This window comes from Mus caroli, chromosome 15 (genome assembly GCF_900094665.2).
Source record: "Mus caroli chromosome 15, CAROLI_EIJ_v1.1, whole genome shotgun sequence".
NCBI lineage: Eukaryota > Metazoa > Chordata > Mammalia > Rodentia > Muridae > Mus > Mus caroli.
The window spans coordinates 69,753,752-69,767,258 of NC_034584.1; the positions used below are offsets into that span (position 1 = coordinate 69,753,752).

The 13,507-nt window shown below is 49.7% G+C and overlaps 1 protein-coding gene across 1 annotated transcript in view; it reads right to left on the bottom strand.

Moving 5' to 3' along the window:
• Positions 1 to 13,507, bottom strand: part of Zc3h3 (zinc finger CCCH-type containing 3) — an 86,432-nt gene that overhangs the window by 41,826 nt on the left and 31,099 nt on the right. Inside the window, exon 4 of the mRNA XM_021184025.2 lies at positions 12,063 to 12,213. Within this exon, the coding sequence (XP_021039684.1) occupies positions 12,063 to 12,213 (151 nt within the window). The remainder of the gene's footprint in view (positions 1 to 12,062; positions 12,214 to 13,507) is intronic.

Genomic DNA, 13,507 nt, shown 5'->3' on the forward strand with positions numbered 1-13,507 from the left:
AATCAATCACACAAGCCAACAAGAAGGGTAAAGAGGGCAGTCCCCTTTACACCCTCTGGAGCAGATTCTACCACATGGGGCTCAAGAACAGAAGCAAAACCCAGTGTTTTGGAAGCCAGCCCTGATCTGGAATCCACAAATTTCTCAGTAGGTACAAAGAAAATCCCATGACCCATTGCCCTAGCCTTCTGTCACCACCCTTACCCAAGAAGAGTGTCCATGTAAAATAGAGCTGTGGTAGCCTAGTCCCATTGGAAGGGAAAGCCCTGGGCTGCAAGGTTTCTACAGAAGGCTTGGATCCAAAGCAGCCTGGAGGAGGACCAAGGTGTGCCCACTTGAGCTACCCCTCAGGCCTGCACTCAAGGGAGCATCACCTGAGGCTACAGAACCCATGCATAGCAATCACTCCTCTGCTGGAAAGACATCAGCCTCCTTGAGCTGGCAGCATATTCTGGAGAGCATCTCCCAGTAGTGCACAGAGCCTCAGGGTCAGGCACAGTTTCACTCAGTCAAAGAAGCAAAAGTGAAGGCAAGAGGGAACATGTCACAGGGGGACATGTGCAAAGAGAAAGGAGGAAGAAAAGACAGCACATGCAACTGGCAGGCAGTCACAGAGCATACCAGACTGAGACTGAGTCAAGAGACACAGACATGACAAAGGCCAGCAGGAGAAAAAGCCCATGAGGGATGTCAGCACAGAGCCTGAGCAGGGAGAATGTGCACATTCTACCTTTGGATGGCTATTGTCCTACCACCTCCCATGCCCTCATGCTGGTCTATCTACCTTTAGTGCTTCACTAGAGGGACAAAGAGACCATGGATGACCAAGTGACACAGGGGAACAGATCACTGCTGCCTGCCCCTGCCTTCCTTCTGTCCCATAGGGCCTCAACACGGGATCATTCCAAGTTCAAGGCCCTAGGTCTCTGTCAAGAAGCCTCTTACCTTATACCTGTACCCCTAGCCTGGACCCCTTCCCTGTCTCTTCTCAGATGGTCACATCACAAACACTCTAGCCATGGCTTCCTAGCTCCGTGCCAGTAGCCCTGAAAGCCTGATGAAACAGCAGTGACAGTACTGGAAGAGGTTGTCATAGGGATATGTGACTCTGTGGGAAGAGGATCCTGTAGACTACAGCCCTGTCCTACTCTTCTGAGAGGCAGCTGAGGAACAACTCAGGCTCTGCTCCTCCTACCTGGGAGCACAGGAACACTGAAGTCGCCTAGGGAATTCTCATGTCCTGGTCATAGGGCCATTCCTGAGCTCACCCAGAGGCTATCACTCAGATGCGGAGTGACCAAGCAAAGGAACAGGCCTGAGTGCAGAAGCTCCAGCTGGCTTCCTGCTCTGAGGCCAGAGTCTAGGAGGGGGACCTGTGGGCAAAGCACAGTGGTTAGGTGCTGTTTGTCAGCACATGAAAGAACACAACAGTAGTACCAGCTCAGCCACCAGCAGCACCTGGGCCCTGGCACCCAAGAACTTCCTCCTCAGGGGCTCAGGCCTTAGTTTTGGCTCTGTCCCACCAGTTAGCAGGGTTGTGTTTAAAGATCTCTAAGAAGGGCTGGAGAGATAGCTAAGTGGTTATGAGAACTTGGTGCTCTTGTAGAGGACTAGAGTTCAATTTCTAGCACCTACATGGTGGTTCACAATGGTCTATAACTCTAGTTCCAGGGAATCTGATGCCCTATTTTGTTGTCTACAAGCACCAAACATGCAACTGATGCACAGGCAGGCAAAGCACCTTATACATAAATAAAAAGATCTCTAAGAAAAGTACCATCCTCCCTTCCTGAGAACTTTGCATCCCTCAGGCACATCCCAGCCTCGTGTTAGTCAGGGCTAGAAGCTGCCCCTCCAAGATGACTCTCCTGCCAGTCCCTCTCTGGAAGGCTTTGGAAGGGTGTGGGCCTCAGCTTCAGTGGAAGCAGCAGGTGTCCGGCTCAGGAGGATGCCACTCAGCCTTGCAATAGAGGACAAGAGCTCAAAGGCCTCCCTGCCTCAAACAGAAATAAATAACCAAGGATGCTTTGAAATGACTTCCAAATTAAGAGTTGCATCCGTGCTGTCAAGCCCCTGCTAGCAACTTCTGTGGCACCTTCCGTGCAAAAACGTATCTCAGCCCATTTATTAGAATGATGAAGGCAAAGGGATCTAAAAATTGCACTCCTTCCTTAATGAGCAGCCGAAGGGATCGGTAAGCATAATTTCAGAAGCCAGTAATATTTTATATAATCGCCGAGTGGTTTAAATTGAAAACCCCCAACTGAATCAATATTTACTGCATTGAAACGAAATGAATAGTAATAAGTCACTAAGCTCCCTGTCCTGTTTCATAAAATAAAAAATTATAAAAATGAGCACAGGCGCAGGGAGGCCATCACATTAACTTTTACAGCACTTGGGGAGCTGTAACCGCCTGTTCTCATAAAATAAAATTCTAAAAAACCTGCCAGAAGAGGCCTCCTCCAACACCACGTGGGGAAGCTTGTGGGGGCCAGAGCAGGAGGGGATGAAGGCTCCAGGACTCGTCTTCAAGAGCCTTCCCCTGGTCAAAAAGAATCCAGAGCTCTCCCGCTTCAGGCTGACAACACCTGGTGCTTGCTTAGCTCCTGCACAGAGGAGAGAAGAGCTACTTTGAATGCAACTTCTGTTCCCCACAGGCAATATCCTACTTTGGTTTCTTTACCTATGTCTTCAATTTCAATCCATCAGCTGGAATATAAGTGAGCAGTCAGACAGTGGCTACAGGGGTCCTCACAGATACACTCAGGCCTGCATCTCTAACCAGCCTAGGAAGGGACACGAGTGAGCTGACAGGGAATGGGACCCAGTAAATGTTCCTTGACGTATATGCATGGGATCGGGCTTAGAGCACAATGGTGTTAGCAGACAGCCTGCCTGCAAGGCAAGTGTGTGCAGGGTACACTGTGTGTATGTGCATGAGACAGGTGACAGGGAGCAGGTGGGACATACACAGGAGACAAGGACAAGAATGAGGTCCCTGAAGCCACAACCTTCTTGTTTCCTCAGCCTCAGCCAATCCGTGAGGCTGATGAAGGAAAGGGTTGGGGAAGGGAGAGACATGGTGCTGTAAAAAAAACCAAACAAACCTAAATGTACCCCTAAGCTTAAGAATGACCAAGCTTGAGTAAATGCTCAACATTATGGTCACCAGGGGATGCACAGTAAGACTGTCACACACTGAGAGTAGAAAACTGAACCAAAGCAAACCAAACCAAAACCCAATAATATCAGGTTTAAGGGAACAGAAAGGCTCTTACCCTTTGGAAGGAAGATGAGACAGTTTCATATAAACATGTGTCTTCCCCACATCCCAGCAATCCCCACTAGAGGAAAGGGAAGCCCAGGTGTGCACAGCTGCTCGGCAGCCTTCATTTACACCTCTCAAATGAGAATCAGCTCATGTTCACCCAGAGAGAATTCACATCAGTGTGGAATAAGCAACAGAATGTCGCTTGGCAGTAATGAAGTAAGTACAGAAGCTACAAAGATCGTGTAAACCAGATCCACTGCATTGTGCAAACAAAGTGAGGGACAGTCATATATTTGCCATTCCAAAAAAGTTAGTGAGGCCATAGGAAGAAGAGTTGGATGGGAGCTGCACTGGGCTTGGAGGTCCTGGAAGGGGCACGAGACTGACCCAGGCAGGGAACAGGACTGTGTCTCTGTACAGGCAAGCACTGTGCATATAGCATTCAGCAAGACTCACAGAGTCCTACATTTATATTTCTATATTTCACCACATGCCAAGAACAATGTGGAACTCTACTTAGTAAGCCTGCTTTTCTCAGTGCTTAATTGAAAGGATAAAACTTGCATTCTAGGCTTGAACAAATGAACATCCAGGCACAAGTAGATACTGAGGAGATCCAAGAGCAACACGGCATGCTGTGCTCACCCAGAACTAAATTGCATCGGACCCCATTACAGATGGTTGTGAGACACCATGTGGATGCTGGGAATTGAACTCAGGACCTCTGGAAGAACAGTCAGTGCTCTTAACCACTGAGCCATCTCTCCTGACCCAGAACTAATTTCAACACTACTAATATTTGGTCACAGGAGGCTTTCTACACACTGCAAAGACTGGTCAAGTGTTAGCATACCATAGGGGCAACGTTCTGTAAAGAAGTGACTGATTCAGGACTGTGGAAGGGGAAGTCCAGGGTGAACCCGGAGCACCTTCATCTCACTGAAAGTCAGTATCCAGGGAATGAGGAGGCTGCTGAGAAACCCAAGCCAGTCTGAAGGATAAAGCTGACTGAGGACCAAAATAAATCATGATAGAAATAGATTGCAGCCTACTTAACAGGGTGAGTTCAAGATCACACCATTATAAACAAACAATCCTACACAACGAGGGGTCACTACTTACAGGCAGAGTTCCATCAACCCATCATCAGAATGAAGGAAGGACTGGAAAGTCACTAACAGTCCAGATGATTGGGGAGCAACAACTCAACAGGGGGCATGAGTCTGCCAAGTTTTCACAATCTCCTACCAACGGATCAGAGCCACATACACAGCACAGGCTGGCCAAAAGCTCATGGCCCATGTGGCTCCTCCACTGAGCAAGCCCAGAACACATAAGAACCTCTACAACATTCCTGCCCAACAGCAAATCTACACCCTAATTCCAAAGAGACATCAAAAAAGCCCAGTAAAGGGCATTCCCCACAACACCCGAGCCTTTACTCTCCAAGTACATGACCACAAAGACCAGGTCAGCCCTAGACATCCCTCCTGCCTAGAGACTTCTGCAGGACCACAAAGACAGTCCTTCAGGACCAGTCCAAAAAGCACAAAGGCAATGCAGTAGTAAAATGGGCAAAATGAAAATAATTGGGAGACTTGGGTAAAGAATATTAGAGTTCTATATTATTTCTGTGCCTTTTCTCTAAGTATAAAACATATCAAAATAAAAAAGTTATTCAAAGAAACTAAAAGTAAGGAGCTAGTTAGGAAAAAGCACGTGAGCCATGAACTAAAGGTGACTCCTCGCTCCCTTGTCTGGGCACTACTGACACAGAACAAGGAGGAGGCAGCCTGTGCTCCACTGGGAGCAGAGGCAAGGAACAGATTCAGAGAGGCTGCAGCCCAGGCCCAGCAGCTGTGGTTTCCGTCCTACTGTCAGCCGTCTACAGGCCACTAACCAGACCCAGTGGGCAGTGCATAGATGCCAGCAGGGTCCTGCATAGGATGGTGGCTACATTAAGCCCATACACAGATATTATATCCACCATTGTCACTGTGCAGCAAGAGCTGGGACTGGGCAGCTGGCTTGCCATAGCCAGGCCTTCTTGACCCCTCCAGGGCCCCATATTAACTCTCTAAAGCCAGACTCCTCTACTACAGACCCAGCTGAGCATCTGCACTGGGACTTCGCTGGCCTCCACATGGGCTCCCTAGCATCTCCCAGTCTGGCCTGTGCCATTTCCCTACCAAGAAGCCTCTGCTTTGCCTGTGATTTTTCATCCATCAACAGGCACCATGGTCCTGAGAGCTGTAGCCTAGCTGTTTCCTCTCAGCCTAGGAATGATGAGCTGTTCAGGCTGACTTCTGCTGGGCTGTAGCTTCCTAGTAGGCAGGGGCCTTCAGGGATTACTGAGTGAGGGAACACAAGCAATGATAAAAAGAGCACGGCAGAATCCACCTGACCTTTAAGTCAGGCTGTCAGGCACTTCCCAGCACAGTTCCTTAGCAGAGAGCAGTCACCCACCTGTGGCCTGCCTACAACACCCACTTAAGGGAGCTTAGAAGAAAAGTCAGGAAGACCCTGACCCGAGCCACAACACCCACACAGTCAACAAGTAAAACATGGTGCCAATCAGGTAAATAACCCCAACCCTCATGATCACCATTCTATGCTGCTGACCAGAGCCAGTTCCCCCAGAACCACAGTCCTGGCCTTGGTTAGTCAGGAAACCTCTCTCTAGGCTCAGGGTTACCGTACCTAGGATCTCCTGGCCTGAGGTAACAATCTTTGCATACATGTAATCCAACGCCTCCCAGTCATTCCCAATACTGACACTAAGGTGAGGAAAGGGAGTTGGGAGTAGTGACTTCCGGGATAAACGATAATCCTTCTAACTACTGTACCCACTCTCTGCAGCACCACCACAGGGGTCTTCTTTTGTTACCACCTCTCTTAACACCCATGCTATACGGACTGAGCACTCTCTTTTGTTACCACCTCTCTTAACACCCATGCTATACGGACTGAGCACTCTCTTTTGTTACCACCTCTCTTAACACCCATGCTATACGGACTGAGCACTCTCTTTTGTTACCACCTCTCTTAACACCCATGCTATACGGACTGAGCACTCTCTTTTGTTACCACCTCTCTTAACACCCATGCTATACGGACTGAGCACTCTCTTTTGTTACCACCTCTCTTAACACCCATGCTATACGGACTGAGCACTCATGCAGGAGTATCAGGCACAGAGTGAGTCTCAGAGCCACTTGTCCTAGCATGGCCTAGGCTGAAAGAACAGTCAGAGGGGACCAGCTCTGCTCTTGGGGGAGGTGGGCTATCTTGAGTGGCCCTACCTTTATCCCCACCCCAGCCAGAACTAGGGATGCTGTTCACCTGCACAGCCAGGGGGACAACCACATAGAAGGGTTTGCATCAGTGCTGCCTCATTGGCAAGTTGCTCCTCGCCTGTGGAGGGAATGATGCCTATGCTCATATCCCATGATACCCAACACTGAGTTGGCCCAGGAGCAGACCCCTGGGTCCGGCCTTGCATACCAGCCTCTTTCATCTTAGCATTCTAAATTCTTCTCCAGGCCACAGAAAGGCCCTGCTGCTGTGGCCTGTGCTGTCCTTGCCCTAACTCCTGGAAGCCTTACTTTCAGATGGGTCTTCCCTAAGACCAATCTTCAACCTAGCATTTTAGGCAGATTTCAAGGCCTCAGTGTGTCCTAACAGTGTCTATTCACAAAACCTCATGTCTCATTTGTCCATGTTCCTGACTGCCATTTCCACTAGGACCTGGGTCCCAACAGGCTCCTAACCTAATATACCCTTATCTCCTTGGCAACTCAGAGCATCAGTATGAACAGGACCCCATACTTAGCTGAACTAGGCCCTGTGTAAACACCCAAAGGGCTGTTCAAGACCAGGCAGAGGATGAGGATGAAAGCAATCTGGAGAAGGGAGCACTGGCCTTGTAAGGAGTCACTCTAAGCACCTCTCACTACTGCACTCCCTGGGAGTGTAGGAATCTATGGGAACTCCAGCACTAGCTGATAGTGGACCCTCCCTTCCATGGACAGAATGGCTGTGCCCTTCAAACTTCCATGCTGCAGCCCTAGCTTTAAGAAACGCCATTTGGAGGTAGGGCTTCTGAGAGGCTACTCAGAGTCAGATCAAGAATCAAGGCCCTCAGGATGGGATGCAGGTCCTCTAAGTGAAAAGACCAAGTAAATGTTCATGAGCTCTCCTCCCTTAGATGAACAAGTCCCCCAGGAAGCCAAGAGCCCTTATCAGCCTCCACAATCTGTCTTCACCACAATCTGGTCTCAGATTTTGACCTCCAGAAAAGAGAGGCAAATACACATGCCTCTAAGCCATACACATGGTGGCAGTTTGTTGTGGCAGCCTTGGCAGTCACAAGACAGTACCCTGCACAGAGAGCAAGCAGGAGGCAGAACAGGGCAACTGCCGGTAGCCAGGCTAGTGGGTGGAGCTGCTCATTAAGGAAACACATGGAGACAGAGCAGAGGAACCAGCCGTGCAGTTGGAGATGCCTCCCGTTCTTGGCTGAATCCTCTTTAATGAGACGTCACTTTGGAGAAGCGTTTCAGAGCCTTTCAAAATCTTGGCCTAAACCTCGTCAAACTACACAGAGATTACTTAAGATTTACCGCACAGGCACAAAATAAAATAAAATAAGGCAGCCCAGCAGGCAGCAGCAGCTCTGTGACAGGGCCATTTGTAGTCGGCCTGGAAAAGCCGCTCGATTCATCTGCTTAAGCACAGTGGCTTCTGTTTATTTCGCACTTTCATGTCAAATGAATTTGGTGAAACAAAAAAAGTGACAGGCAGTTTAGGGATATAAGTCACATCAGCTTCAGTTCAGATTAATGAACTTGCTGAAAGCCACAAGGACACAGGCAAATCCACAAATCTTAGGGAAAAAAAACCCCACCTGCCATACAGATGTGTGCCTCTGTTCTGGGATGGCTTCTCTCTGAGACCCCACTCAATTTCTGCCCCTGCACCTTAGACTCTAGGCCGGAACAGCATCTTTTATGTGACTTGGGCTGGTTCCGGGCCTGAAACCCCTGCGGGAAAGCCCTATGCCAAGACATCAGTATTCTCCAAGGCTCAAGAATTGCTCTGGGAGGGTGATGCAGGGCCAAGACAAGAGTGTGTAGTGGGGGCTCCCAGAGCCCTGGACTGAACTAACTGAACAATGTTCCATCCTGCTGGCTCCCCTGGGCAGGAGCTGAACAGCACATTCACCAGAAAGCCTCAGAGCTGAGCCAATAGCCATTGCCAAATACCCAAAGAAGACAGAGATCAGTACCACAGACACTACCCTCAAAGTCAGAGTCCTGTACCAGAAGGGACCTTCTGTCACAGGCTGCTATGCACTCACCTAGCCAGGACAACAGGTGAGCTTGCCAACCACAGCCTCAATGGGCATGGCCATCTTCACAGACCCTGAATGGGAATACTTCAATGTTCTAGGGCTTTGCTCAGCAGCCTCCCAGCCTTCTGTCTGGACAGAGACAAGCACTGACAAACCAAAACCATCTGAGGCCATGAGCTGACGCCCAGCATGTCCAGCCCCGCATATGCCTGCAGCAGAAGGAAGACCCACTTCCCTCTTCCCCTGTGACTATTCTGTAAGTATAAGCCTGCCAGGTTCTCATGGCCTTAGAGTAAGATCACCTCATACCATGGCAGTTCCCCTACAGTGCCACCTTCGGCTCCAAGGAAAGGATGTATAGAACTTCTCAGAAGGGAACAAGATGGTCACTCCTGCTCTTTCCCAAAATAGAAGCATTGCAAACAGCCCAGGATGCCAGAGACCTCCTGCCTTCTCAGGAAAGCAGGGAGAGAAGAGCATAGACAGGAGGCCCCAGGAGGTGGCAGGGAGGCCTTGTGCAAATAAATCATGGCATTGCCAGCTTGCCCACTTCATCACCCTGGTGACCTAAGGAGGGCAGAGATGTAACCAAGCTACCTGGCTGTCAGGTGGCACAGTGCTCAGCCCCATCACTGAGAAGTCCTGCTTAGGATGAGAGCACAACAGGTTGTTGTCTGGGCTTTTGAAGACCTGCCTGAACCCTGGAGCTTCTCTGCCACTCACTACCCATGTGTTCTGTACCCACTACCTACTGTCCCGTTTCTTATACTTCAGATATACTTCTTATAAATAATGCCAACTCAAGGGCAGATTAGAAACTGAGGTTTCAAGTAAGAAGTGGCTTACCCAGCCAAGGTCCTTTAGCAATGATCAGGAGTGGCCAAATCTCTAACCACAGTTATCTGCAAAGAATGAGAAGACTCCATCTCATGCCCATGCTTAGCCACCCCATCACATGTGCTTACCAGTCTCCAACTCTTCCATCAAAACTTCTAAGACTGCTAGGGCTATCTACCAGAGTAGGGACAATGCCCTCCCTCCCAGGGGAGTAGACAACTATAGGACCAGTAAATAGCACTGCAGCAGTCGTTAGTCTGCAGTGGCTTGAATCCAACACCATCCCAACCCCTCCTATCACACAAGGAAACCCAAGAAGCCTTCAGGGTGAGCTGCATGGAAGCAAGCCTGCTGAATAATCACTGTGGCCCCTGGCTCTGACAGGGCACAGGCAGCAAGAAGGCAGGTACCAACTTACCACTGGCCCTAAAGACAGGCTCCATCTGCTGCTTCAATAAGCCAAGCCCAAGTGTATGCATCTGACAATAGCAGGTCAGGCAGCTGGCTGGCAGCCACTCTGCTGAGCAGGCAGCTACACCAGGGCATGGATGACCTTGGGTGAGGGAAGCCTAACCTGCTAGCCATTCTCTCTAGGGTCTCCTGAGAATTGTACCCCTAAGCTTAGTCCCTTTCCTAGCCCTAAGCACAGAATTCATGACCCCCAAGAGTTTCAAATATCTGGCAAAGGATTAAAAATGACCAGGGTGAGTGGTCAGGAAAAAGTGGAAGGACCCCTTTACATATCTTCAACAACTGTATCCAAGTTGAAGTGTGCCTGGGTGCAGAGAGAGCATTGAGGCCTGGCATCCACAACAGCTAGCCAGCACAGCAAACACATGAATTCAGTCCAGGCAGGCACCCACAGCTGTGGGACTTGAGCCATCAAAAGGCAATATCCACCCCACCTCCTGCCCACCCACACAGTTGAAGCACACCAGGTACCACCTTGGCAGAACAGGAAGTTTAAAGAGAAGAGCCCAGTTGACTTGGTGTTCTTTACTGCCTAGACTTCATAAGAGACCATGTTACATGCCTGCTGACTGTGCACCCCTAATCTGCAACAAACACCTCCCTTTTCCCAGACTCAGCCCCCTGGAGCCAAGGTAGGAGTCTCTACATAGTAACTCCTTTAGAGCCCTCCTAGGAGGCCCAATTGCACTGAAACTTGGAACCTGCTTGGCTCTCCAGGGTCGGAGGGAAAAGATGGCTGGGTCTCCTAGCAGCCTTACCTTGGGCCCCATCCATGCCCTACCAGAGGAGGGATGCAGGCCTAATGCCGGCTGCAGGAGGGGGAGGTTCTCACCAGCTGAGAATCAATAAATCTGAACCTCATTCATGATGATCTGGGGCTCTTATTAAGTAAATTAATTTAAGTTAATTTAGCTCGATCATGACTCCCGATCACAGTGATTTAGTGAGGGGGAAATTGCATTAGGAAAGGCCATGCTCACCAGATAGAGGAACGGAAGAAAATTAGATCCACTTAGCAATGTGAATTAATATGGAAATAGCAGGTGTAAATTTAACCTTATCGAGAGAGTAAAAATTATCTTCATAAATTTGTAGAAATAGCCCCCAAGATGCGTATAAATCTATTTAAAACAAAAATATTACAAAAAGTGCAGTAAAATTAATTTAAAATATACTTCCAGCTATTGCCTCCAGAAAAGTCGGCAACAGGGCCAAACCTGGTGTGGCCAGTGGTAAGGAAAGAGGCTGGTGGGCCTTGGACATACAAGCTAAGCCAGGCAGGACTGTCCACACAGCATGATATACCTCTGGTGTTGGCCTCGGCCCTGGAATGCTCTGAGTAGCAGCAGGAACAACAACCAAGCAGTATATGGAGGGCGGCAGGCCGTGAAATGCACTGTTCTGCAAATAGGCCTAGCCAGAGTCTCCAGACCCAAATCTCCCCCCAGGACCACGCTCTCCCCCTTCCTGCTCCCTACCTACCCACTGGGATGCCACCCCTCACTGTGGCTGGAAGTAGGACACCTCCACCTAAAATAAGAGAGGGGTGGGGACCAATGTCCTAAAAGACCCAGCCTTCTCCTGGGACCCAGAGAGAGCCCCAAGAATGCCAGACACATGGCTGCTGTCTGACACAGCAAGGCCAGTGCACTCTGAGGGAAGACTGTGTGAGACAGCTTAGATAGAGTAATGAGGAACCTACATCACCATTCTTGACAGTTAACATGTTGACAGTTTTCAGACAGGGTGCTCAGGGCCTGGCTTCTCTCAGCAGGATATCCATGGGCAGCTCATAGTAGGGGACCCAAATATCTTGGGGGCAGCTGTTTCCACGGTGCCTGTGGTCCCACCAATTAGTAGGCGTGCTGATATCAGCAGTGGACATATGCACACACGTACCTTTGTAAACATGCAATATAAGCAAGTTGGCCATGTGTATGGTATATAAACTGCTAAACAAATGAAAAAATAAAATCAAGCTGTTTGCTACCCAAGATGTTGTCCCCCTAGCAGTTCCTTGAGGGAAGCTAAGATCCTATAGCCCAAAGGCCTCAATCTTCAGTCCTCAATGTCCAGACAGTGAGCACAGTACGCAGATTTGCAGTAGCCTAGACAAGTTCTTCCTACCTGGATAATGGGATGCGCCGGGCCCGCCAGGAGGGTAGAGATGAGGGGAAGGATGGAGCACCGAAGGAAGAGCTTGGGGTCTTCTTAACAATGCGGTAGCGGGTCTTGATCACCTTATTGGAGGGTGGAATCCCCATGTGCACACTGGAAGCTGCAATAAAAACCCAGGCTTAGCATAGGTCAGCAAGAGTTAGCAGGGCCCTAGGGCCCAAGGCTATCCTCTGAGTTACAGGAATTCTATCACACCCTGCCTCCAGCCTCACTCCTTACACACACAGATGTCCCCTTAGCCTGGCAGAGGCTTTAGGAGGTAGCAAGTATGACTTCCAGGAGAGCCTAGAACATCCTCACACCTACCAAAACAAGTTGGAGACACTGCATGACTGCTCCCAGTGAGAGCAGAAGCCTATCAAGTGAGCCCTGGGCAACAGGGAGGCTTCACAAGTGAGAGTCCATATCAGGAAACCCCAGACTCCTAACTCCAGGGTCAGTCCCAGAGGCCAGAGCAGACAGCCCTGCATGGGAGGGGCAGCAGAACACACAGGTCCTCTCCAGTACCTCCCAACAGCAAGCCCAGACAGATTTATGTACTTAATCACTGTTTTCATAACATTCTGTGCAGTGATGTCCACGATGGCTTTTTCTTGCTGAATGTTTCTTGCAATTAGCAGGGATCTGTTTTGCCCGAGTTCCCTTCCACTTGATAGCCAGCAATTTCTCCATAGCTTCAAGGAACACGCCTAATTGCCCGACTTTCATAATGTACAGCTCTAACTGCCCAGATAATTAAAGCTAACACGGCCGCCTCTCATGGCTGCTCCCCTCTGACATGAGACTCAGGGCCCTAAACAGAGCCGAGACAAACACAGCCAGGTGGTCTGACTCCCTTCAGTCTGTGCCTAACTCCCTCCAGCCCTAGGAACCCTCAAAGACACTTGTCTGTCCCTGCTTAGTATTCAGGCTATGAGTAGCTCTGAGTGACCAGCAGCAACTGTGACAGATCCTGAGAGTAATATGCTGGAGATCAGCAGCGCTCCCACATTTCAGTTTCCTGAGGTAGCGCCTCAGCCACACAGCCTCTGGGAAGGCCAGGGAAAAGAAGAACTCACATGCCCACCATGCCCACCATGCCCACCATGCCCACACCACAACTGCCCTTCCTCATTTAGATATGTGCAAGAGCCTCCCCACCACTGGACACTGACTGCCCCACTTGCAGAGGAGTTACAGCTTCAACCATGGATTACTGAATGTGTCAGGGTCACTTGGTCAAAGCCCTCTGGGTTGTGTTGGGGTTGAGTATCCCTCAGAGTGACAGTTCAAGAGTTATCTGGGGCTGGTGAGATGGCTCAGTGGGTAAGAGCACCCGACTGCTCTTCCGAAGGTCAGGAGTTCAAATCCCAGCAACCACATGGTGGCTCACAACCATCTGTAACGAGATCTGG